This window comes from Felis catus, chromosome B1 (assembly GCF_018350175.1).
Source record: "Felis catus isolate Fca126 chromosome B1, F.catus_Fca126_mat1.0, whole genome shotgun sequence".
NCBI lineage: Eukaryota > Metazoa > Chordata > Mammalia > Carnivora > Felidae > Felis > Felis catus.
Window position 1 is genome coordinate 149,333,521 of NC_058371.1, and position 27,940 is coordinate 149,361,460.

General features: G+C 36.8%; 1 protein-coding gene across 1 annotated transcript; it reads left to right on the top strand.

Annotated features, from left to right (window-relative positions):
* The first annotated feature begins 415 nt into the window (after positions 1–415).
* Positions 416–27,209, top strand: LOC101099042 (transmembrane protease serine 11B). Its single transcript, XM_045056747.1, is given in 11 exon segments — positions 416–846; positions 8,658–8,770; positions 13,180–13,295; positions 13,381–13,452; positions 14,799–14,979; positions 16,374–16,412; positions 17,228–17,402; positions 25,397–25,539; positions 25,777–25,890; positions 26,263–26,405; positions 27,048–27,209. Coding segments are annotated over 11 exon segments (1,689 nt in total).
* Positions 27,210–27,940: the final 731 nt, after the last annotated feature.

A 27,940-nucleotide genomic window follows, 5' to 3' on the forward strand; every position in this document is an offset into this window, starting at 1 on the left:
CTGTAATTGATAGAAGTTGTGCAGATTCTTCTGTAGATTATAGGCTTTTCTTGGAATCAACTAATGTTAGATACTCTTGGAAAAATGAATATATCCCTCGCTGCATGCCAATTAATAGATGGCATATTAATGGATGGGTACCAAGCATCTTGACTATTTCTACAAAAAAAGGCAGGATATTTTCAATCTGAAATATGGCGTGTGATTGCGGCCACAAAACTGGTTAACACTGCTCAGGCCGGAAAATCAGAGCAGATATCAGGTACAGGCTTGCTTACAGTCTCCATATGCATTTTTAATTTCCGGAGATTATAATTCCTTAAATATCTCTGAGTATGCTGACAAATATCATGTATCTTGCATCCGCTGTAATCTTACAAATTGTGTTTCCCCTTTAACAAATGTAAAAACACTGATGATTGTTCAGCGACCCCCATATTTAATGGTTCCTGTCACTCTAAATACTACATGGTTTGATAGTTATGGTTTGCAAGCTTTGCAGGATGTAAATGCACTTCTTGTTCGTGGTCGTCGCTTTGTAGCTCCTCTTATTCTTGGAATTACAGCATTTATAGCTTTAGCAACTTCCCTTTCGCTTTCTGCTATAGCCTTATCTCAAGAAATTCACACAGCAACTTTTACTGATCAATTATCACAAAATGTATCCATGGCTTTACCTACACAAGAAATTATAGATAGAAAACTAGACTCTAAGGTTAATGCTTTAGAAGAAGCTGTTCCCATGATTGGTCAGGAACAGACCTCTTTTAAGGTTCGCCTTGCCTTGAGATGTCATATTGATTTTCATTGGATTTGTGTAATGCCCCTAAAAGTTAACGAATCTCTGTATTCTTGGGAGAGAGTTAAAAATCATATCCTAGGTATCTGGAATCACTCAGATTTAAATTTTGATTTAAATTCTTTACATAAAGATATTCGTGATATTAGTCAAGCTGAGGCTGAGTTTTCTGCCTCACAAATATCAAACACATTTTTTCAAAATTTATCCTCTTATGTCTCTCATAAAAGCTTTTTTACCACTATGATTAAAGTGGCTTTGATTGGAGGATTGATAATTCTTCTTCTTCTGCTTCCAGTCATCGTCAGACTGTTGAAGGGTAGTATCCAGGGGCTGGCAATGGAACTTCATGCCATTAAATTAAAAAATAAAAAGGGGGAGATGCTGGAAGCCGAGCTATCCCAGCCTGAGTGGCAAAGCCTGGGCTGTGGACGGATTGGTGACTGCAAGGCGGCCCACCGACAGTGAAGCTTCTTGCACTCCTGCTTTTAGGTAATTCGGCCTTAAAACAACCTGGGGTATTGTCTGTTGGGGAATTGCCCTCAACAGGCCCCCTGGGAAAAGAACCATTAGGAAAGAAAATAAGGTTCCGCAAGAAATTGTGTAGCCTTACGTTTAGCCCTTGCCATCCCCTATGGAGACTCCTCTACTTACAGGAAGGATAGCCTCATGCATTTGCTAGCAAAGAGGGCCTGTAAAGGAGAGACATAAGGATTTGAAAGCCTCACTCTGGCAACTAAGGAGTGTATCTCTGGGCACGGGTGACTTCAACCCATAGCCCCACCTGGCCCCCCGGAGGCATTCCAGATGATGACTGAACCTAGTTGGTTAAGGTACAGAATGGTTCATTGGTTCCTAGGTGCATTGTCTCTCTGAGAATCTATGAGGCATGGGTTTCTAAGGCCTTTTCAGCCCCTTTCTGGCACCTTGGACCGAGGCAAACACATTGTTCTTCTGGCTTCAAGTGGTTAGGAGGTCATGTCCCTGTAACTGTTCCACTTGAGGTGTTTCATGCGAACAGCAAAGCAAATGCTTCATAGACTATAGATAATTATAGATAAACGCAGATGCATAATGGAATAATGTAAGAAATTAATCAATAATCAAAGGGTATGTGGGAACATTACAGGAAAATCGCCATGTTATTTCTTAAAGGTTGATTACACATAGGAACGTTTTTAAAATTAGGTAATGTTAGAAAAACGTAGATGACGTATGCTACAAGGAAATCACTAGCAAATATAATGCCACGTTTGCTACAATAAATCAGCCAGTTCAACACACTGCTGTTGTCTGTGTCCATTTTTATTTTAGTTTTTTATTTTTAGTTTTTTTTAATTTTAGTTTTGTTTTATTTTCACCGACACTGTTCTTCCTTCGGGAACCCCTGGTTGCTGGAGCTGGTCTCCGGCAGAAACACTGAAAGCCTCTCCCTGAAGCTGGGAGCAAAGGAAGGATGCCTGCTATTATCACTTTTTTCAACAATGTACTAGATTTCTATGACATAAGGATAAAACAATGAGTCAACCAATGAACCAAAACAAAATAAAAAATATAAGCAATGAAAAAGAAGTAGTAATTCTATTCTTATTTGCAGATGACTTGATGATATAGGTGTATGGTAAATATTCAAAAGAAAGTTCAAATTAGAAAAAATAAATGTCAGTTTTCTGGAAAGAGGTTCAATATACAAAAATCAATTGTATTTCTATATGCCATCAACAAGTATAACACAAAATTTACAGAATAATACCATTTACAATAGGACGAAGTAAATCAAATACAGTTGATCCTTGAACAACACAGGTTAGAACTGCACAGGTTCACTTATAGATTTTTTACGGTACTGTAAGTGTATTTTCTCTTACTTAAAATTTTCTAAATAATATTTTCTTTTCTCTAGCTTACTTTATTGTAAGAATAAGATACGTAATACAAATAAAAAATATGTGTTAACTGTTTATGTTATTGGTAAGGCTTCCAGTCAACAGTAGGCTATTAGTAGTTAAGTTTTGGGGGAGTCAAGTTATATGCAGGTTTTTGACTGCATGGGGTGGTGTAGGATCAGCATCCCTAAGCCCCTTTTTGTTCAAGGGCCAACTGTATGAGTTTAATGCTATACATTTTTTTTCTAAGCACTGCTTCACATGAGTTTTGACATGTTGTGTTTTTGTTTTCATTTAGTTCCAAAATATTTCAAAATTTCTTTTGAGAGTTCTCTTTGACCAATGTTATTTAGATGTTATTTAACCTCCACATTATGGGATTTCGAGTTACCTTTCTATTATTGCTATTTCTAGTTTAATTCCATTATGGTCTGAGAGTTGACATTGTATGATTTCTATTCTTTTGAATTTGTCAGGGTGTGTTTTGTGGTTCAGAATGTGGTCCCCCTTGATGAATATTCCATGTGCTCTTGAGAAGAAGATGTATTCTATTGTTGGATGAAGTAGTCCATAGGTGTCAATTATATCCAGTTGATTGATGGTGTTAAGATCAACTGTGCTGTTCCTGATTTTCTGGCTGCTGGATCTGTGCATTTCTGATATAGATGTGTTTCTGTATATGTGTCAGACTGTGGTGATGGATTCATCTATTTCTCCTTGGAGTTCTATTGCTTTTTGCTTCACGTAGTTTGACACTATAGTTAGGCATATACATTAAGGATCGTTATGTCCCTTCAAAGGCATTATGCATTTCTATTTTAGTGTTTGGTTTTGTTTTATCTCTAACATTTCTTTTTTTTTTTTTGTAGTATTTCCATCTCTGCTTACATTTCCCATCTTTTCTTGCATGCCCTCTACTTTATCCATTAAAGCTATCAGCTTTAACCATAGCTATTAATCATAGTTGTTTTAAATTCCTGGTATAATAATTCCAACATCCCTGCCGTGTCTGTCTGATGCTTATTCTGTCTCTTCAAATTGAGGGTTTTTCTGTTTTGTTTTGTTTTGTTTTTTCCTTTTGGTATGTCCTGTACATTTTCCCTGATAACTGGACATGATATACCAGGTAAATGAGTTACTATAAACAGAACTTTAGTGATGTGGTGGTAAGGTGTAGGGAGAAGAAAAGTTCTATAGACTGAAGATTAAGTGTAATCTTTTAGTGTGCCTATGCCTCTGCCCTATGAACTTCACAAGTGTTTTCTCAGTTTTTTTTCCCCGTGTTCCCAGGAAGGCAGAATGGTCTGAGGTTGGGTATTTCCCTTTCCCAGGTCAGTTAGGTTCTGCTAATACCCCAACAGGTTAGGTTTTGATTAACTAGTTGTCCCCACTGTCAGGCCTTTTAAGAACTATAGAGTACTCCAGAATATTTGTTTTCCCTCTCCCTGCCAGAAGCCCAAAGGGATTTTTTTCTTTGATATGTATTGTGGGAATCTGTTTGAATTTCTGGAAGTAAATTTCACAATACTGTGGGGGTCCCTCTGTAACTGGACCCCTCTGTTGTTTTTAACTCTCAGAGTTATCCATACCAAATCTCCAACAACTCCAACTGTCAGTTACATACAGTTCAGGTTTTCCTATCCCAGCCCTGGTTCCCATGATGTTTTCTGCTCTTGAGTCTTGACTCCGTTAAGTCAAGACTCACTGTATTCTCTATCTTTCCAATATTTGGGGCAGTTGTTTGCTCTGTGTCCTCCTCTCTATTATGGATCCAAAATGAGTTGCTGATTTCAAAGTCTGTTAAGCTTTATACTTATTATTAGGATGGAATGGCAACCTCCAAGCTCCTTACATGCAGAATTGCAATATCCGGTATACACAGAGAACTCATACATATCCATAAAAAAAAAAAAAAAGATAAATAACCCAATAGAAAAAGTAAGCTAGATATATGAATAGAATTCTCAGAAGAGGAAGCCCAGAATGAGAATGAGAATCATTCTCACTGGCAATTAGGGAAATTTAAATGTAAACCATAATGAATACAATTCATTTACATCAGAATGATGGCAATACTAGTTATATTAAAATGGATACCTTGTGAAAAATCATTTGACAGAAACTTCTGCCTTGTTATAGCCGATGTCAAACTGTGGAAGAAGAAGCCAGTATAATGGATCGGTCAAACACAGATTTAGGATTATCCCTCTTTACCACAAACCTGTTTCTTGGCTGTACCTTCTAGGTGACCAATCTAAGACTAGGCTGTTATTTTTTTCTAAATAGTCAAGTCAAGGAAGTTTGTGATTCCCTGGATGACTCCTCTCTTGAAACCATAGAAAAATGGTAGTCATTAGTACTAGTCAGACAAGTTTCATCATATTTGTTCTGTACATTTCACACAGCCCATAAAAACAAACCAATCAACACTGAATGTAGCACATAAGCCTGTGAAACATTGATCACCTTAAAAGCTACTCTAAGAGGTCATTTTAATTATCACTCTCATCGTTGTCACCATCATCATCACCACCACCATTGTCCCTGACACCACCACAACAATCAGAATATTATGTACAGGTAAATGGGATTTTATCTGGGAGGTAAGTTACAAACCCTAGCAAGTTGCTAGAGTATCTTCTAGCTTTTTAAAAACTGGTTGCTTTCTATAAGTTAGATTTTTATTTCTAGACACTGCTAAAAAACATGCTACTGTTTTTGAGGTTTAAAGGCTCTGCAAAGTCTCTGGGAAAGTTTTACAAAGTTGGAATAAAAGAATCCAGTTTTAGCAAAATTTTGCTTACTTTTTTTTATAAGAACCCTACCATTTTTGTTCTTTAGTAATGTAATTGAAATCGTATCTTCTAATATGAAAATGTTTTCTGGGAAATAATTTAAAAATATAAATTCCATCATGGATTTTTGGAATAATGTACTTTGTAACTTAGGTCCTGAATCGGCAGCAGGCAGACTACAGAGGGGCTCAGAACTTCATAGATTTTGAAATGAATTCCCTTCCATAGGCTCTCTGCTTTTCTAGAATTTAGGGGAAAGTTAGAGGTGGAGATCTTTCAACTCATTTGATCATTAATTTCCCTGTTCCTTATTCACAACTCTTTCCCTAACGATTTAAAGTCCTCTGGGGGGGGGGGAGGGTTTATCTTTATAAAATTTGGGGAATTTCTCACTGGAATCTTGCTTTTTAACAAGCTGTTCACTGTATAACAGAATTCAGGTGCATCTAATTCAAATGGTTTGTAAATGAAGTTCTAATAAATGAAAACTATAGTTACATTTATGCTTTGTGGTTTAACAGCTAATGCAATATCAGAATGTAGTTAGAATATAATCTAGGAAATGATTCCTGGTATGGACTGTGGGGATAAATTATAGTGAGACTAATGTTTTAAAATTATGAATCGTGTAGTTACCATTATTTTTATCGACATTATTATTGTAACTGATTAAGGTGAACAGTTGATTATACCAGAATAATGATGAGCCCTAACTTGAATTAGATTCAATACTAAAATGAGGCAGTTATAGTTTAATTATGTACATACAGTTGGTTAAATTCATTGTAGATTAATTTTTAACCGATTCTCTTTGTTAAATGAGTTCATCCTGGAAGGCAGGTTTCTGTCTTTAAAAATGGCCAAGGGGTATGTAGGTGGCTCGGGAGATTAAGAATCCAACTCTTGATTTCGGCTCAGGTCATGGTCTCAAGGCTGTGAATTCCAGCCCTGCTTTGGGCTTTGTGCTGACAGTGTGGAAACTGCTTGGGATTCTCTCTCCCTATCACTCTGCTCCTCCCCACCACCCCCACCTGTTTCTCTCTCTCTCTTGCTCGCTCTCTAAAAATAAATAAAGTTTTTAAAAAAATGGCCAAGATTAATTTGGTAAATGAGAAAGTAAGTTGTTTCATGAATGGAACTTTTAAAATATTTAGAACTTCATTTTAATAATTTCAGTTATTATTCAAAAATAATGACCAATTCTTTGAGCCCAAGTATCATATTTTCTGGAGGAAAGGTTGAATACATCATACACCACTGTGATCTTTTAGATATAAAAGTATCTCCTTAATTGTTTATGATAGGAAGACATCCATAATGAGGGGGAGAAAAGCATCAATGCTCTAGTCAACAGTATGTATTCTCTACCACTTCCCAGAGCTTCTAAAAGAAGCTTTCAAAGAAAAATATTTTATAAGCTGTAGCATAGAGATTCTTTGTATAGAAACCATTTCAGCCACTTTAGAGTCACCACTCAGGCTACATAAATGTTTAAGTCCCTCAAACTAATTTGCATGTCTCAGAAAGACGAAGCTACCAGACTAACCTCCACCTGGCTAATCCAAAACAAATTTGAGACCTCAATATCACAGTAAACTTTTCTGGTTATTAAAAGAGACATATTATCAGATATTCATAAGGTTGTAAATATTATTATCAATTACCTTAATTGCATACTCCTTTTAAGGTGTGATTTATCTAGTGTAAGAAACATAATACCTGAATAGCCTTTTTGCTCTGAGGATGAGATTAAGCAGCAGGATTCCAGAATGAAGGCATTCATGCAATGCATCTGAAATAGGGAGTTCCTTTGAAGAGCTTTGACAAATAATCCCAGTTTTGGGAAGCACTCATTAACAAATCATCAAAGGGGTATCAAGAAGAGGCAGGATTAAGAGTAGAGAACAGGGCAGAGAGGAAATAAGACTGGGTGGAGTTGCACAGTTGTGTCATAAGGTAATTTTTTTTTAAGGAACTTCTCTACCGAAAAATAAATTGGTCTTAGAGGAATCAAAACAGAAAGAGTCTCATATTCATAAGGAATATCTGCCAATCTGCCACATATATCCCCTGATTACAAACTCCTCTGTTTTGCAAGTTTTGTTTAGGATGATGAACACAAAAGATTGAGGAAAGAGCTGGGGCTATTTTGAAATTTGAAATCAGATTATTATGTGTATGTGTTACAGTACTTCCTCCAAATCAGCAATTTCATGACATCATGTCTTTCAAAGTATATGAAATAACTAGTGTCAAACTTTATATAGATTAGACTAAGGGTAGCCATAAGACCTAATTGTAACCTTGATCACTCTATTAGGGTGATGCCAAGTCACCATATTTTCTGATTATTCATCTAATTGATTGGTTTTAGTGATGAAATTTGCCTGTTTCTTAATTTACATGATGCAAAGAATCCATGTTTATTATGGAAAGATTAGAAAATATAGTTAGGAAAAAAGTAAACAAAAAAAGAAAATAATCTACCCATAATCTCATAACATGGGACAACTCTAGTTGACCTCATGATTTTCCTTTCACATTTAATTAAAACTTATAAATGGTTATATTATTTATTTATTTATTTATTTTTTATTTATTTTTGGGACAGAGAGAGACAGAGCATGAACGGGGGAGGGGCAGAGAGAGAGGGAGACACAGAATCGGAAACAGGCTCCAGGCTCTGAGCCATCAGCCCAGAGCCTGACGCGGGGCTCGAACTCACGGACCGCGAGATCGTGACCTGGCTGAAGTCGGACGCTTAACCGACTGCGCCACCCAGGCGGCCCTATATATTTATTTTTAAGTCTATATGTATATTAATGTACATGATGTGACTATAGTTTACAAAAATACAATCAGACCACACTTAATGTTTTGTAACCTGCTTTAGATCAATAAAAAGAGCAATTTAATTTCTCTTTTTGAGGACAAAAACCATGTGTATCTTGCTCACTGCTATATCCCTAGAAGCTAACATAGCTAATAAATCGAATATGATTTGTTAAAGGAATGGACATTAGAGTCTATCTTCTCTGAGATGTTTAAGGTTTCTATGTTTCATACTAACATAAGAGCCTAATTATAAATTGTGTTGTATGAGGTGAGGAGAGCCAGGCAAATTTAGACTATCTAGCCCATCTGATTTGAGCTATTTTCTTCTTTTCATACGCATAGAATATTCTCCCAGAGAAGATCTTGGCCAGTATGGATGGTGATCCTTATCTTTCTTGGAGTGACAGCAGTCTTGGGAGTAACTATTGGTTTCCTTGTTCATTTTCTGGCAGTGCGTCAGTATTGACTATTTTCCATTTTCACCCTTACTACTAAATGTCCTTTTACTTTTAGAAATTGATAAGAAATAATATAAATATTAAATTTCTTAATGGAAGTTTTCTCATCTATTAACTATGTTCCAACATAATCATTCTCTATTATTTAATACCAGTTAAAAATTTTTTTGAATCAAATGCCTCATTGAACCACTCTGACATATTACCAACTATGAGAGTATGGCAAGATTGAAAAGCTCAATATTTTGATGCCAAGATGCATTGTCAATAAAGGAACGTATGTATTAGGTCAGTAGTTGAGCTGTTATGTCTTTTAGTAAATATACCTAAAATTTTGGAAATCCTTATTCTTCTTGGCTCAATTCTGGTTGTTAAGATACAATTGCAAAATAAGAATGGATAATCCACAAATGGCTCATCTAATAGTAGATAGTAGAAGTGGCTGAATGGCTGAATGTTTATGTAAATTTGATCTTATTTTAAAAAAATTTATACTACACTCAGAAAGTTTGGCTTTCCAACTTATTTTTACCTTTCAGAAAAATAAACCCTTAAGTCTGTGTAGCTATTTAATGTTTTCAAATAAATTTGATATCCATTATTCTGCTAGATCCTCATACTAATCCTTTGAGTGAAGGAGGGTAGGTTTTATTATCTCTTTTTTCACATGCAAAAAACCAAGATTAAGAAAAGTCAAACACTTGTTATCATAGGCTTTTAAATGTCATAGATGAGCATAAACCAAAACCTTAATATTTAAGTGTATTATTTTACTTTATCATAAGTTTTTCTTTTTTATTCATCTGAAATATATTACCCTGTATAGTGTAGGATATGTATCCAGTGTAGGATACATTTTGCCTAATACAGTGAAAATTCTAGTTTTTCCTTCATTTTGGCCTCTCCTTTGTTTTCTCTAACTATCTTGATCTCCAATTTCAAAACTTGTCCTTCAGAAGAGTCATGTATGCTTACAGTCTCTTGCGTGCCATTTCTGTCCTTGAACTCTCTGTAGTCTGGATTCTTCTGCCCTCTGCTTGATTCTCCTCATTAAAGAATAACATCCATTATATAATTTCCTTAAGGAAAGTGCTCTGAGTTTACCAAATCAAGCCCATTGAAGAAGGCCAGTAGCTTAATTAGTTATCTTTCCAAAATATAATTTGCATTTTAATAAGTCCCTTCTTCTGGAGAAACAATGCATTCATGAACAGGAGACAAAAGGAGAACTGTAGGCATCCTGGCTTAATAAAGATATGTGTGGGATGAGAATTTGCCCTTGACTTTCTCTGTATGGTGAACCACCTAATATTTCAAATATAAGGCTAGATGGACTTTTATTACCTGAAGTTAATTGAACTGGGCTCCTTGTGAAGTAAAAATGGGTACCCAAACTCTGTTGTAAAGGTCACCTAGAGTCAGCTTAAAAGGCGGGTTTGCTCTCAGATTCTGGCTTAGGAACCAATACAGTCTTTGTTAATACTAAGAACAACTTGAGTTGGATGAGACCTAATCTCTCATTCAAGTGGTATGAAATTCGCTTGTCTGTTGAATATATTGTTTCTCAAGACATTATTTTGAGTTTCTACTTCTTGAGTTACCTCAGAAATTAATATTCCACAAGGATCATTATTCTAGAAATGACTCTGGTTCAGCCCTTTCTTAACTATTTTATTTAACTACTATTTAAACTATTTCCAAAAGCTTACACAGACATTTATAAACAATTAAAAAGTCCTTCAGATTGTTTATCTAGCAGTGCTAAGCCCTGGCTTTGTCTCAGAATCATGTGTAGAGCTCTTCTAAAGAAGTATCCATTCCTTGGGCCCTTCCCTTATGTTTTATGATTCAGTGGAACTGAGGCAGGACCTGCCCATGTGTGTCTTTAGGAGCTCTGTAGTTATTCTGATAGTGTTATTCTGATAGACAGTGCTGCAATCTGTGCATCTAAGGCAATGTTTTATAAAGGTAATAACATTTATTTCTATCTTAAAATAAAAGATTTTATTATAAACTTTGGGATGGGCTCAGATTATAATGTAAATACTGACTATTGCTATGCCTGTAACACTGACTATGATTTTATAGGCCACAGTGTAAGGTACAGGGTAGATTCCCATTCAAGTTGTCTAAATAATTGTATTATTCAGCTCAGGCTGCCATAACAGAATACCAGAGACTGAGTGGCTTAAACAACAGATATTCATTTTCTTGCAGTTTGGAGGCCAAGATCAGAGTGCCAGCATGGTCAATGTTGCCTCACATGCCTTTTTTTCTGTGGCATATGGAGTTGGTGGGTAGTTTGTGGAGAAAGAGAAAGAGAAGGAAGAGTCTCTGGTGTCTCTTCTTATAAGGCTACTAGAATCTGACTTAACCCTATGACCTGATTCATGATCTGATTTAACCTTAATAACCTTGTTAAAGGCCGTATCTCTAAATATAGGCGCATTGGGGGTTAGGGCTTCAACATATAAATTTTAAGGGGACAATTCAGTTCATAAGGATAATCAAGGGTGGGATGCCTGTGTGGCTCAGTTGGTTGAGTGTCAAACACTTGATTTTGGCTCAGGTCACGATCCCAGGGTCACATTGGCCTCTGTGCTGCACATAGAGCCTGCTTAAGATTCTCTCTCTCTCTGTCTCTCCCCCCCCCCCACCCTGCCTTCTCTTCTACTTGCTCTCTCTCTTTTTCTAAAATAATAAAATAAAATAAAATAAAATAAAATAAAATAAAATAAATAAAAACCAAGGGAAAATAAACTTAAAAATTACACCTCAATGGGGCGCCTGGGTGGCTCAGTCGGTTAAGTGTCCGTCAGACCTGAGCTGACTCAGGTCATGATCTTGCTGTCCATGGGTTGGGGCCCCCCATCGGGCTCTGTGCTGACAACTCAGAGCCTGGAGCCTGTTTTGGATTTTATTTCTCCCTCTCTCTCTGCCCCTTCCCCATTCACACTCTGTCTCTGCCTCTGAAAAATGAATAAACCTTAAAAAAATTTTTTAAAAATTGCACCTCAAATCACTCTGATTTTCAGTAATATAACTAGACTCAAGTATCTAAACATCATGGTTTCTTTGAATATGGGCATGATGTATGTGACTTTTGACAAATTAATCTGACTACCTGTAAATGCCCAAGTTCAGCATACTGGATATAACACAAAATTAGCAGATTCTAGTTGGTCAGTCTTCTATTTGATGAAAGACTTCATATATTAAAATCATGAAGTGGTATGAAAGAGGATCTTGGAGTTTATTTATTGCAATTTAGTCTTTGTGATTAGTGAAAAAAATCCCAGAAAGCTGAAGTGATATACCAGTACAGCACTGCCCATTGGTGGCAGAGCTTAAACTAGTTTCTCTAACTTCATATGCATTATTTTTTTTCAGAATGACCTTAGCTAACTTCTTAGCTAGAACCTAGCATTTGCTTTTCATATATACCAGTTGCTATAAGGAAAAATGTAGGAAACCATTGGAATATAGGAAACTAATTTTTATTTTAGATTGAAATGATATTTCTGATTCCCGGTATAATGCATTATTTCATCTCAGAGATCATATATATTTCAAAGCCTACTATTATTATTAGCACTCCTTAGAGACTCTATAGTACTTTTTAAGGTGAATCAAAAGTACAATTGCTCTCAAAATATATGAATGGATAATTGCTTAACCAAAACAGAGTACCATTTCATATGAGTTTCTATTTTTAAAAGTACATGCATAATGTAGAAGAACTACCTCTAGCCTTGTCCTAGTTTAACATTACAGTGGCCCTAGTACATTAGGTGAGACATTTTACATTTGGGGACAGGAAGGAATGGGGAATGTGAGACCTTGTGATGCTCCACCATATATGCTGGAGGGAAGTAGGATGGCAGCAGGAATTCAAGGAATGACTTAAAAGAGTGGAAAGCAGGCAGATAGGAAATGGGGCAGAAGAAAAGTTATAAAAGGGTATAGATCATCCAGAAAGAAAAGGGAAATGTTTGTAATGTTTCCTGTGTCAGAAGTGTTTAGAAAGATTAACTGGGTAATCACTAGATCAAGAATTTAGATTACACATAAAAAGTAGGTTTCATTTCTAGTGCACACTAAAGTGGATTGTTAGTGGCTGCCTGGATTGCCGTTCTGCTGTGGATGCTGAGGGTATACCTGGCTTGGCAGGGCAGTGGTGTCTATTATCATATGAAGAAAGGAGGGGGACCACTTCATGAATACTGGGTAGTTGCTATTTCTAGAATGGGTGGATATTCACTCCCCTTCATTTCCCTCCTCTTCCATTCTCCCTCCCTCTGATAATTTAAAAATCTGGGTCGAATGTTAATTTTGAGACAAAAGTATGGAGGGATTTGAGTCTACCTGTTATTTTTAAATTCTTTGAGTATATCTTTGTTTCACAGGAAATATTTTCTATTACCAAGGTGATTTTCATATTTCTGGAGTTACACACAATGATAGTTGTGAAAATGGAGCTTCACAAGCCAGCACAGATCTGAACAAAAATATAGAGACTAAGGTAAATCAGAGATTCCTTTTAATAATTTCATAACAAATTTGATTGAAACAGACATGATGGCTATTTTGTTTTTTTCTCTTGACAGATGTCTGATGTTTTTCAAAATTCTAGTATATATAAAGAATATATCAACTCTCAGGTCATCAAACTTCTGTAAGTACAAATTCAGTCAGGATCTTATGGAAAGGGAGGTAGACGATATATCACATCAACTGTGGTTTTAAATAACAACAATAAAAGGAAAGAAGAAAGAAAGAAAGAAAGAAAGAAAGAAAGAAAGAGAAAGAAAGGAAGGAAGAAATCTCCATAAATTAAAATATAATTGCAGTTAACAAATTTCTGTTCAGAGTAAGAACTGTTGTGTACAAATCTGTAACCTCCATACTTGAAGGGGAATTATAAGGTTGTTGATAGCAGCCAGTCTTAACTGACTACTATGATGAAAGATCATTGTAACTCTGTGGAAAACAGAGTCCAATCTTATTGTTTTGGTATTCATATACTAGCCTCCTCTTCTCCCATCCATTCCCATCTGGCTATATCTTTACTATAATAACTTTCTTTTGGTCTCTTTAATAATTACTATCACTATAATGACTGTGGAGCAAAGTGAATAATTTAAGATAATACTTGTCTGAATATGTTTTTGAAGTGGTTTGAGTATGGGGGTAGACAGGAGGGATGCAAGGAGGAAGTATCATGGAACACTGGGGATGAGTGATAAAGAGGGACAGTACTTGTATTTTGGTAATTGCCAATATCCATTTGGGGGGAATTCTGAAGTACCAAAATAAAAAATTCAGCTTGCCAAAATACCAACCAACTAACCTACTTACCTATAGACAAACAAAAACTTTCAAAGACTCTTCTATTGATCATAATTATTTGAAAATAGAGTTGTGGATATTTTTTTTAAATGTGATTTGTTTTGAAAGTCTCCAAAAATGAATTAATCTCCTTTCATAATTAATAAAAAGGATGTAATGAATATATAGATAATAGAGATTCTCTCTATGTTTTAGAGTTATCTTTCTGAGCTTTCTCATTGTGCAGTTCTGTTGGGGTAGAGATGTATGAGAAACTATAGGGAGAAGCTTAGTACTGACTCCTGAATATATGCTAGGAGTTATCTTTTGAATGTTTCCTGGTACTGCATTTTTGTTTCCATTTCTCTCTTTATCTAAAGTAATTAGAAAATATCTGTACAAGAACATGGTTTTTACTGTTTTAATAAAATCTTACACCAATCATTTGCTGGCCAGTACTCAGTTTCTCATGTGTGTTTGAATTATTCTGATTTCTAGTTTGTAGTTCATATCTTCTTCCATGAATAATACCTTTGAACCAGTTAGAAGATTTTTAGGGACACTTGCACTTTATACATACTGAGATAATATCTGTGTATTGTTCTTTAATATATATGTAAAGGAAATACGATGATTAAATGCAGGAAATTCAATGTGTTAACAAGACGTCTTGAAATATCAAGAAACAACACACTAGAACATTTCTGTTGTTTCTTGTCCTGATCCCAATGGTTCAAGGGTACAGTTACAACTGACATTCAAGTTTCCTCCAGCAAAAAGACACAGCATGAAGACTGAAATTGAAGCTATCTTACATCAGATATTGAAAAACAACATGGTGTCCTGGAATGCAGTCCATACTTCCTTTAGACTCATAGGTATTTCACTTATTTCCATTATTTTCTATTACTTAGGTTTTTGGACTGTTTGAAAAAAATATTAGAAAAAATTAATAAGGAGTTTCAGGAATTTTCTTTGGGGAAAAATATACTTCTCACATTTTGGCAATCCTATGAACAAGTTGGAAATGACAGTGGCATAAAATCTTTGAAGAGTGATAGAAAGGAGAACTAAAGTATGGGCATGCATGTGAGCTTGCAAGGTTTCACGTTTATGTTTGAAAAATGGGATGAAGGACTCTAAGCAAAGCATTATTCCTCCCTTCCCTCTACTCTTGTCAGGATCTCATTACAGGAAACAGATTTGGGGCTTAGTTGATCATTCATTGTGGAGACTGCTAGAATAAGAAGGAAGTTGGGGATAGGGAGTTTTCACTGCTCTTGTGGAAGAATGGGAATGATACTATCAAAGAAAAACCAATTGTCTGGAATAATTTCCTAGAAAACAAGGGAAGAAAATGATAGGATTTTGCCCCAGTTCAGAAAATGAAGTCTGTAAATATCTTGAGGGTCCTGAAAAGGTCTTGAAACTCTCATTTGGATTGTTAAAAGGCCTGTTAGGTGATAAATGTGTGGTTCCAGAACCCAGTTTTGTGGTTCTTCCAGACCGACAGGTGATCCTAGTGTCCTTTAAGGCTATCAAGGCTGACAACTGCCAGTTACAGCTCCTTTACCTCAGAATACCTGTTATCACTGGACCACTTATGAGAACAGAGTTTGAGGCAGAGCTTCTCAAAAGAACAATACAATTCCTCTGTGCATAGCTATTGGGAAAGAAGGTTGCCTCTCTGTGAACTAGGGATTTAAAGTGAACACTTGCTAGTGGGTCCTCTTGTAGTTCCCCACCTTCTCTCTGTCTCTCAAGTCTCTTCCCAATAGAAAAGATACTTGAATTTAAGTTAAATTCTCAAAATTTCATAATTCAGTCATGATAAAGAGATGACTCTAAAGAAAAGGATAAGCCCAATGAAATATGATTTTAATTGGAAAATTTTTCTTTATAGATAACTTGGAGTAATTCATATGAGAATTATCATAAGGAAATAAATCCAAAGATAATTAATTCCCAGTGCCTTTTTTAGTGAGAACGTCAGCTTGTTATCTCACTAAATATTTTACTGCAACTATCGTAAAATTGAGAACTTTTTTTTTTTATTTCCCTTTCCCTTTTCCTTTACTAGCTAGTAGAGATGTGGAGAGATGGTCAAAATATAACAGGTATGAGGTAGAGGGGCTGATAGCTAATATGTGAATTAGTCTGAATAGTTAAATGTTGGGTGTAATTGGGCTAGAAAAGTTAGCACGTATGTCCTTGGATTGAAGATAATTTCTTGGTGATATTTTATTAATTTTATGTTTTGTTTTAATTTCAGAAATCAGCAAGGCTAATGTTGAAATGCTTACCAACAACTGTAAGTTAAGAAATTATGACAAACTTAACTCATTCACAAATATTTCCCTATCACTTTCCTAAAAAGTATCTTGAAATATGTAATATGGAAATCTATAGTAGTCTTTCAAAATTATTGGCTATATCAGATATATATCTGGAATTGCTTTTTGAAAAACACTGGCCTGTGAATTTTAACTTTTGTAAGAGCTGTCCAAAAGGATGAAATAAGAGCTGTTTCCAAAGAATGGAATCATTAATGAAGAATATCATATCTGAGTAAGTTAAAATAAAAAAGATTGAAGGGAAAAAGGACAACGAAGGATAATAAGAAAATATAAAAGTAGGCTATCCCAAATACATTTATTATAGAGTAAAAATAGTTTTGTATCTTCTAAATAAATTCTCTTTAGAGTATCATGTTGTCCACAAGATACATACATGCATTCTTTCACTTAATGGATATTTATGGTGTATCTATTATCCACATGGGGCTTTACAGACAGCACTGCATATGCTATGCAAGATGCAGGCATACAGAAGTAAAGTCTTTACCTTCAAGAATTTTGCAATCTACTTGGAGAGATGAGACTTACAACAAATAGATAAAATAACAGTCATTGGAAGATGATTGAGAGTGAAAAAGAGGATAAGTAAAAGTCACCCAAGCCAAGATAGAGTCAGGTACCGTGATCACAGTACATTCCAGGAAAGAGGTAGCATTGCTTAGGAGATTCTGGACAATCACTGAAGGGTTTCAAGTATTTTTTTAAGATGTATTTCTCGTAAAGCATAATCAAAGATGGCTGCTTTTATATAAATACATCCTTTCTTCAGGTTGTGGAAGACCAGCCAACAGTATCATGGCAGGCAACCAAATTGTGAATGGGAAGAATGTCCTGGTGGGGGCATGGCCATGACAAGGCAGCATGAAATGGAAAGGCCAGCACTTCTGTGGGGCATCTCTGATCAGTAGCAGGTGGCTATTATCTGCAGCTCACTGCTTTGCTGAGTAAGTGTGAACATCTGACTAAATGTAGGATTTGGGGTAAACTGTGGGGATTAACCTAAATACATGAATGTTCACCAAAGCCAAGTGAAATTTATAACTAACCTGAATAACCAAAAAGCAGCAGAGGCATTTAAATTTGTCAAAGAGGAAAAAGTGAGAGGAAGTAATTCACATTTTCCAAAAAGCTACTTTGGCCTGACATTAAGTGCTTTATTTACATCATTTTATTCAATTGTAACAATAGTTCTGTATGGAAGTTATAATTTAACCTATCTAAAGATGAGGAAAGTAGGGTTCAGAAATGGTGATGTAACTTGGCAAAGTTCATACAGCTCCTAAATAACATAAATTGAATGTAAGCCCAGCTATGTCTGACTCCAGTTATTATGTGCTTATTTTTCTTGCCCTCCAGAGGTTTACTACCTAACTGAAGATATTTAAATGTGATATGTTAAAAGTAGTAGGCAGTATCGTGCAGTAAATGTCACATATACAACAAGATAGTAAGTTCTATGAAAATTTGATGAAGAAAGGAGCATTCCAGCTGAGGTATGAAAGTGTAAGATTTGACCAGGAATCTAAAGATATAAGATATGATTGATACAGTGGGTAGATGGGAAAGAATAATATGTATTTTGGGTTGGGGAAACCACTTTCTTCAGATGTGTTGAGATAGAATAACATAATTTGCATTCTGTGGACAGAAAACAGCAAATTTGAAGCAGAGAAACTTTGTTAAAAGAAACATTAGAGGTTTACCTGGGTGGCTCATTAAGTGTCTGACTTTGGCTCAAGTCATGATCTCACAGTTGTGAGTTCAAGCCCCGTGTTGGGCTCTGTGCTGACAGGTCAGAGCTTGGAGCCTGCTTCGGATTCTGTCTCCCTTGCTCTCTGCCCCTCCCCCACTGACTCTCTCTCTCTCTCTCTCAAAAATAAATAAACGTTAAAAAAAAGAAAACATTAGGGAGGAGCCAAGATGGCGGAACAGCATGGAAGCTTTTTGTGTGTCTCACATCCATGAAATACAGCCAGAACAACACTAAACCATTCTACACACCTAGAAAACCGATTGGAAGATTAACAAAACAATCTGCACAACCTGAACCACAGAATTCAGCACGTACGCGACACGAAGAGCTGAACTTGGGGAGCAAGAAGCCCCAAAAGGTAGGGAACCCCTCTAGTGGTAGGAGAGAGGATGGAGACTGGGGAGGGGGGGGGAGCATACGAGAAAATCACCCCTCCCCAAAAGCAGCTGGAGAGAAAGTGGAAAATTGGAAACAGCCACAGGGACTAAACTAAAAAGGGAGAAAGGAGAAAGGAGAGAGTTTCAAATTCACTAAGACTGTAAACAAGGGGAGTGCAAAGGCTGCAACTCAGCAGCTTGATACCTGGTGGTGCTCTGGTGGGAAAGGTGAATCCCCAGGAACAGAGTGGGGTCCGGGAGGTTCTCGGGCCACACGGGAAAAAGCGGTTCCACGGCTGGAAGGACATTTGGTAGAGACTGTTGAAGTCATCTGGTCCCAGCAGACCCCAGAAGGCAGCCACATTCGCTGGTGCTGGGGTAAGGTTGTTGAGGGTAAAGCCTGGTGTCAGATGTGTGTTGCAATTTTCCATGGTCCCGGAAAATCTGAGGCTACACTGTCTCGCGATTTCTTGAGGGGGCGGGCTGGCACCTGGCTGCAGTCTCAGGGCACTGGAAACAGCAGGATCCAGCAGGCATTCCTGGGTGCAGTCAACATTCGGCCATTGCTCATTCAGCCATCGCTCGGTAAGCAGAGCCGGTCAAAGCCACAGTCCTTCGAAAGTAAGGGGCTGGGGAAAACAGCTGCATCTGAGACAACACTTGGGAGAGAGGTATTACCTGGGGCCTGGTCATGGAGCGTGGAAAAGCGGGGAGTGGACAAGAGCTGAAGACAGAGGATCAGGCACAACTGCTGATTCGGGAGAACAGACCGTGTGGCTGAGTGGCACCATTTTTCACTCCTCCCGCGCATGCGCATGCGCATGTGCATGCCCACCCACGAACACTGCAACAATCCACTGTGTTGGATTTAACCAACACAGACACAAGCAAGATGTCTGAACCAGAACTTAGAATCGTGATAATAATAATACTAGCTGGAGTTGATAGAGTAGATTAGATTAGAATAGATTAGAATCCCTTTCTGCAGAGATAAAAGAAGTAAAAAATAGCCAGAATGAAATTAAAAATGCTATAACTGAGCTGCAATCATGGACGGATGCAGCAGCACCAAGGATGGACAAGGCAGAACAGAGAATCAGCGATAGAGAGGACAAATTTATAGAGAATAATGAAGCAGAGAAAAAGAGGGAGATTAAGGCAAAAGAGCACGATTTAAGAATTAGAGAAATCAGTGACTCACTAAAAAGGAACAACATCAGAATCATAGGGGTCCCAGAAGAGGAAGAGAGAGAAATAGGGGTAGAAGGACTATGTGAGCAAATCATAGCAGAAAACTTTCCTAACCTGGGGAAGGACACAGACATAAAAATCCAGGAAGCACAGAGAACTCCCATTAGATTAAAATAAAACTGACCATCAACAAGGCATATCATAGTCAAATTCACAAAATACTCAGGCAAGGAGACAATCAGGAAAGCAGCAAGGGGAAAAAAGTCCCTAACCTACAAGGGAAGACAGATCAGGTTTGCAGCAGCCCTATCCATAGAAAACTGGCAGGCAAGAAAGGAGTGGCAGGATATATTCAGTGTGCTGAATCAGAAAAATATGCAGCCAAGAATTCTTTATCCAGCAAGGCTATCATTCAAAATAGAAGGAGAGATAAAAAGTTTCCCAGACAAACAAAAATTAAAGGAGTTTCTGACCACTAAACCAGCCCTGCAAGAAATATTAAGGAGGACTCTCTGAGGGGACAAAAGATGAAAAAAAAAGAAAAAAAAAAAAAAAATATATATATATATATATAAATGCCAAAAGCAACAAAAGATTAGAAAGGACCAGAAACTCCATCTCTACAAGCATCATAATGGCAATAAATTCATATCTTTCAGTACTCACTCTAAACGTTAATGGATGGACTCAATGCTCCAATCAGAAGACATAGGGTAACACAATGGATAAGAAAACAAGACCCATCTATATGCTGTTTACAACAGACCCACTTTAGACCCAAAGACACCTACAGATTGAAAATAAGGGGATGGAGAACCATCTATCATGCTAATGATCAACAAAAGAAAGCCAGAGTAGCCATACTTATATCAGACAATCTAGACTTTAAAATAAAGATGGTATCAAGAGATGCAGAAGGGCATTATATCATAATCAAGGGGTCTATCCACCAAGAAGACCTATCAATTGTAAACATTTATGTGCCAAATGTGAGAGCACCCAAATATATAAATTAATTAATCACAAACATAAAGAAACTCATCAATAGTAATACCATAATAGTAGGAGACTTCAACACCCCACTCACAGCAATGGACAGATCATCTAATCAAAAAATCAACAAGGAAACAATGGCTTTGGATGACACACTGGACCAGATGGACTTAACAGATATATTCAGAACATTTCATCCTAAAGCAGCATAATATACATTCTTCTACAGTGCACATAGAACGTTCTCCAGAATAGACCATATACTGGGACACAAATCAGCCCTCAGCAAGTACAAAAAGATCGAGATCATACCATGCATATTTTCTGACCACAACGCTCTAAAATTCTAAATCAACAACAAGAAAAAATTTGGACAGGTAACAAATACTTGGAGACTGAAGAACATCCTACTAAAGAATGAATGGGCTAAGCAAGCAGTTAAAGAAGAAATTAAAAAGTATATGGAAGTCAATGAAAATGATAGCACCACAACCCACATCCTCAGGGATGCAGCAAATGTGGTCATAAGAGGAAAGTATATACCAATCCAGGCCTTCCTAAAGAAGGAAGAAAGATCTCAGATACACAACCTAACCTTATGGCTTAAGGAGCTGGAAAAAGAACAGCAAATAAAAGCCAAAACCAGCAGAAGACAGGAAATAATAAAGATTAGAGCAGAAATTAATGCTATCGAAACCAAAAAAAGAAAAAAAAAACCAGTAGAACAGATCAATGTAACCAGAAGCTGGTTCTTTGAAAGAATTAACAAAATTGATAAACAATTAGCCAGTTAGATCAAAGAAAAAGGAAAGGACCCAAATAATTAAAATCAAGAATGAAAGAGGATAAATCACAACCAACACAACAGAAATAAAAACAATAATAAGAGAATATTATGAGCAATTATATGCCAACAAAATGGGCAATCTGGAAGAAATGGACAAATTCCTAGAAACAGATACACTACCAAAACTGAAACAGGAAGAAATAGAAAATTTGAACAGACCAATAATCAGTAAGGAAATCGAATTAGTAATCAAAAATCTGCCAAAAACAAGAGTCCAGGGCCAGATGGCTTTCCAGGGGAATTCTATCAAACATTTAAGGAAGAGTTAACACCTATTCTCTTGAAACTGTTCTAAAAAATAGAAATGGAAGGAAAAATTCCAAACTCTTGCTAGAAGGCCAGCATTACCTTGATTCCAAAACCAGATGGAGACCCCACTAAAAAGGAGAACTATAGACCAATTTCCCTGATGAACATGGATGCAAAAATCCTCAACAAGATATTAGCCAACCAGATCCAACAATACATTAAAAAATTATTCACCACGACCAAGTGGGATTTATACCTGGGATGCAGGGCTGGTTCAATATCCACAAAACAATCAACATGATTCATCACATCAATAAAAGAAAGGAAAAGAACCATATGATCCTCTCAATAGCTGCAGAGAAAGCGTTTGACAAAATACAGCATCCTTTCTTGATAAAAACCCTCAAGAAAGTAGGGATAGAAGGAGCATACCTCGAGATCATAAAAGCCATATATGAACGACCCAACACTAATATCATCCTCAATGGGGAAAAACTGAGAGCTTTCCCCCTAAGGTCAGGAACAAGACAGGGATGTCCACTCTTGCCACTGTTATTCAACATGGTATTGAAAGTCTTAGCCTCTGCAATCAGACAATACAAAGAAATAAAAGGCATCCAAATCAGCCAGGAGGAGGTCACACTTTCACTCTTCGCAGATGACATGATACTCTATATGTAAAACCCAAAAGATTCTACCAAAAAACTGCTAGAACTTATTCATGAATTCAGAAAAGTTACAGGATATAAAATCAATGCACAGAAATCGGTTGCATTCCTATACACCAACAATGAAGCAACAGAAAGAGAAATCAAGGAATTGATCCCATTTACAGTTGCACCAAAACCCATAAAATACCTAGGAATAAATCTAACCAAAGAGGTAAAAAATCTATACACTGAAAACTGTAGAAAGCTGATGAAAGAAATTGAAGAAGACACAAAGAAATGGAAAAAGATTCCATGCTCCTGGATAGGAAGAACAAATATTGTTAAAATGTCGATACTACCCAAAGCAATCTACATATTCAACGCAATCCCTATGAAAGTAACACCAGAATTCTTCACAGAGCTAGAACAAATAATCCTAAAATTTGTATGGAACCAGAAAAGACCCCGAATAGCCCAAGCAATCTTGAAAAAGAAAACCAAAGCAGGAGGCATCACAATCCCAGACTTCAAGCTATACTACAAAGCTGTAATCATCAAGAGAGTATGGTACTGGCACAAAAACAGACACTCAGACCAATGAAACAGAATAGAGAACCCAGAAATGGACCCAAAAAGGTATGGGCAACTAATCTTTGACAAAGCAGGAAAGAATATCCAGTGGAATAAAGACAGTCTCTTCAGCAAGTTGTGCTGGGAAACTGGACAGCGACATGCAGAAGAATGAACCTGGACCACTTTGTTACATAATACACAAAAATAAGCTCAAAGCGGATGAAAGACCTGAATGCAAGACAGGAAGCCATCAAAATCCTCGAGGAGAAAGCAGGCAAAACTTCTTTGATCTTGCCCACAGCAATTTCTCACTCAACACATCTCTGGAGGCAAGGGAAACAAAAGCAAAAATGAACTACTGGGACCTCATCAAAATAAAAAGCTTCTGCACAGCGAAGGAAACAGTCAGCAAAAGTAAAAGGCAACTGACAGAATGGGAGAAGATATTTGCAAATGACATATCAGATAAAGGGTTAGTATCCAAAATCTACAAAGAACTTATCAAACTCAACACCCAAAAAACAAATAATCCAGTGAAGAAATGGGCAAAACACATGAATAGACACTTCTCCAAAGAAGACATCCAGATGGCCAACAGACACATGAAAAAATGCTCAACATCACTCATCATCAGGGAAATACAAATCAAAACCACAATGAGATATCACCTTACACCTGTCAGAATGGCTAACATTAACAACTCAGGCAAAAACAGATGTTGGTGAGGATACAGAGAAAGAGGATCTCTTTTGCATTGTTGGTGGGAATGCAAGCTTGTGCAGCCACTCTGGAAAACAGTATGGAGGTTTCTCAAAAACCTAAAAATAGACCTACCCTACCACCCAGCAATTGCACTACTAGACATTTATCCATGGGATACAGGTGTGCTGTTTCGAAGGGACACATGCACCCCCATGTTTATAGCAGCACTATCAACAATAGCCAACGTATGGAAAGAGCCCAAATGTCCACTTATAGATGAATGGATAAACAAGAGGTGGTATATATATACAATGGAGTATTACTCGGCAATCAAAAATAATGAAATCTTGCCATTTGCAACTACGTAGATGGAACTGGAGGGTGTTATGCTAAGTGAAATTAGTCAGAGAAAGACACAAATCATATGACCTCACTCATATGAGGACTTTAAGAGACAAACAGATGAACATAAAGGAAGGGAAGCAAAAATAATATAAAAACAGGGAGGGGGACAAAACAGAAGAGACTCATAAATATGGAGAACAAACTGAGGGTTGCTGGAGGGTTTGTGGGGGGGGATGGGCAAAGTGGGTAAGGGGCATTAAGGAATCTACTGAAGTCATGGCTTCACTATATCCTAACTAATTTGGATGTAAATTTTAAAAAAATAAAAAATAAAGTTAAAAGAAAGAAAACATTATTAGAAAATATATTCAGAACATTTGTTATATTGATTGGGCATGTCTTTAATTGACAAGATGCTTACTTCCTGAAGATCTCTTTTACAAAGCATGTTTGCAGGATTTGTGTTTCTGAAGCAATTTTCAAACAGTAGTCCATGGATCGTGAACTACCCAGGGGACTTGTTAAAAGTATAGATCTTTAAGCATCACACCAGACCTTTTAAATATAAATCTCAAGAGGTGGCGCCTGAATTAATTCTAAGGGAGTTGAGTTTAAGAAACACATTGAGAGTGTGGAGTCACTGAAGGTTATTGAACGGGAGAAGGATTGAACAATGTCACCATTATATGAAGTTCTTAGAAATTAAAATAAAAAAAAAAACAGCACCTGACATTTTGAGGGAAAGTGAGAATAGTTAGACAGTATGTTATGTCTTAAATTGAGAAAGAGTTTCAGTGGAGAACTGGAGAAATGACCAGAAAATTTAAATTAGAAGTCAAGATGCGTTGACTTGGTAAACATAATAGGGTAATTGGGTGAGAACAAGTGGCAATTTTTTATGGACAAAGATGTAGGTTCATGGAATCCGGGTGTTTGGCACTACGTGATTCTGGACCCCATCCATTGAGGCTGCTTCTATGACTCCCACTTAAGTCGAATACTCAGGAACTGGATGGGGCTTTAGCAGCAGAAGACATCGGTGACTCTACTTAGGAGTATTTGCAGAAGGCTGACAGCTCTAATTGTCCTTTGAACTATTTTATTTGTAACATCTCCATGTCAAAGACATCTTTAAAAATTAAAATTTGGTGCTTTCTAGTGTTGGTTGGGAGCCTAACGCTTTATAAGATAATGACCACTAGTGAACACTGTTGTCACTCAAAAACTACATATATTTTAATTAAATTGTGTTTTCAAGGAAAAATAATTCAGGAGATTGGACTGTCAACTTTGGAACTATAGTAAATAAACCGTATATGACACCGAAAGTCCAAAATATTATTTTTCATGAAAATTACAGCAGGGCTGTGGTTTTTAATGATATTGTCCTTGTACAGCTTGCTGAAGAAGTCTCTTTTTTTTTTTTAATTTTTTTTAATGCTTATTTATTTCTGAGACAGAGAGAGACAGAGCATGAGTGGGGGAGGGGTAGAGAGAGAGGGAGACACAGAATCCAAAGCAGGCTCCAGGTTCAGAGCTGTCAGCATGGAGCCCGACGTGGGGCTTGAACACACAAACCGTGAGATCGTGACCTGGGCCAAAGTTGGCTGCTCAACCAACTGAGCCACCCAGGAGCCCCTGAAGAAGTCTCTTTTACAAAGTAGGTTCGCAGGATTTGTCTTCCTGAAGCCAAAATGAAGCTTCCGGAAAATGCCAGTGTTGTAGTTACCGGACGGGAACACTTTATGAATGGTAAGTTTTTCTGTAAAAGGGTAATAGCTTCATGGGAATAATTATTTAAGCAGTCAATCAGTTAGCCAATCAACCACTCTCTCATTCAATTAATCAGTCACTAAATATATCAAACAAACAAACAAGTGTTGGGACCAAAAACTTGGCATTGTCTTCAATTCCTAAAATGCCTCTGGGAATAAGAAGTGGAAAAATTGGAATTATGTGTGAGGTAGCCAGTTACAATAAACACCAGAGAGGGAGAAATCTACCCTCGGACTGGCCTGGTTCTTGCTGACCAAAAAAAAAAAAAAAAAGAATATTCTATAGATATTCTTTGTCTCTACAACCAAGGTTAAGATCCCCATGATACACAGAATTTGTTGCCTTTAGGTCCTCTTCCAGCGATACTTCAAGAAGCCTTTGGGAAGGTTATCGACAACAAAGTTTGCAATCATCCACATTCATTATCTGGTCTGGTTACCAACAAAATGCTATGTGCTGTGTTTAAGTCAGGAAAAGCTGATGCCTGTCAGGTATGTCTAGACATATTATCAAATCATTTTGTCCCAAAGTACTAATTGAATTGAAGTGTTTATCAGTACAAATTTCTTTTGTGTGTATTAATGATTTCCATAGATTAGCTTATTTTGATCCACATAACAGATATTTATTAATCCCACTTATATATCAGACACCAGCCTACATGCTGGGGATGTATTGCTGAACAAAATCTCTGCCTTCATGGCAGTCTAGGAATCCATACAAAGGATAATACTTACACGGTGATAAAATAAATTTGGCCCTATTTTCTGGGCCATCTGCACAATGCGCTGCTATCTCTTCCTTATCCAGAAACGCGGCCGGAGGTTTAGCATGTATACACGTCACCCATTTCTCAGGCTTCATTCATGATGAAGCAGCCAAGTCACTGTCTTCATAGTCAAGGCTGAACTCATTATAAAGTTCAATTCTGGTCAATCCAACATATGGCAGCTGTAGGCAGTATATTGTGATTTGTAGTTACCCTTGGTTTTGAATAAACTTAAGTTCCACAGTTCTAAGCTCAAAAGAAAGTGGACTCTTTTCAGTACCCAGGGACTTCTGATAAGTCCAGAGAAGCAGTAAAAGGAAATTCTTTGACAGGACAAGAAACATGTCTTCCTATCTTCTTCTAGAATGATTCTGGTGGACTGCTAGCTTACCCTGACTCTAGAAAAGTCTGGCACCTTGTTGGAATAGTAAGCTGGGGTGATGGATGCGCTAAAAAGAATAAGCCAGGTGTTTATACTCCAGTCACTGCTTATCATGATTGGATTACATCCAAGACTGGGCTCTGAAAGAAAAGTAACTTTGGAACGGACCATAAAGACAGCTAGCCGCAGGGTATTCTTATCCGTTGCTTCAAATCTTTTTCACTTTTGATTGTTGATATAAATCACTTTCTTACATTCAAATACCTAAAGTTCTTTAATATTTTATAATATCTAAAATGCTATCCATTCATATATTTATGTATTTAATGAATATAGGGGAAAAAAAGAAATGAGGGCCAAAATATTTTATTAATAGCCTAGTTCAGATTTATCTTACCATTATATTTAGAATTTGCCTTAATTAATTTTTCAGAATTTTTTTAAATGTTTATTTATTTTTGAGAGAGAGCACCCATGCATGAGCGGGGGAGGGGCAGAGAGAGAGTGACAGATGATCTGAAGAGGGTTTTATGCTGACAGCAGAGTCCAATATGGGGCTTCAACTCATGAACCATGAGATCATGTCCTGAGCTGAAGTCAGCCATTTAACCTACTGAGCCATCCAGGCACACCTATTTATCAGAATTTTGAAAAATACATATTTTGTTATATATGATGGATCTACCAAATAAATTGTTTTTAATTCTGTAAATTATGGAATATGTTAAACTGGAATATGTCAGATAAATAACACATTCATTTCTTATTTATGTATGAAATCGTTTGTGTACCTTGCATAATCGTATAATCTTGGAGTGGAGAAGGGATGTGTGAGCTAGAAAAAGTTTCCCAATTTATAGATAAGAAAACTGAAG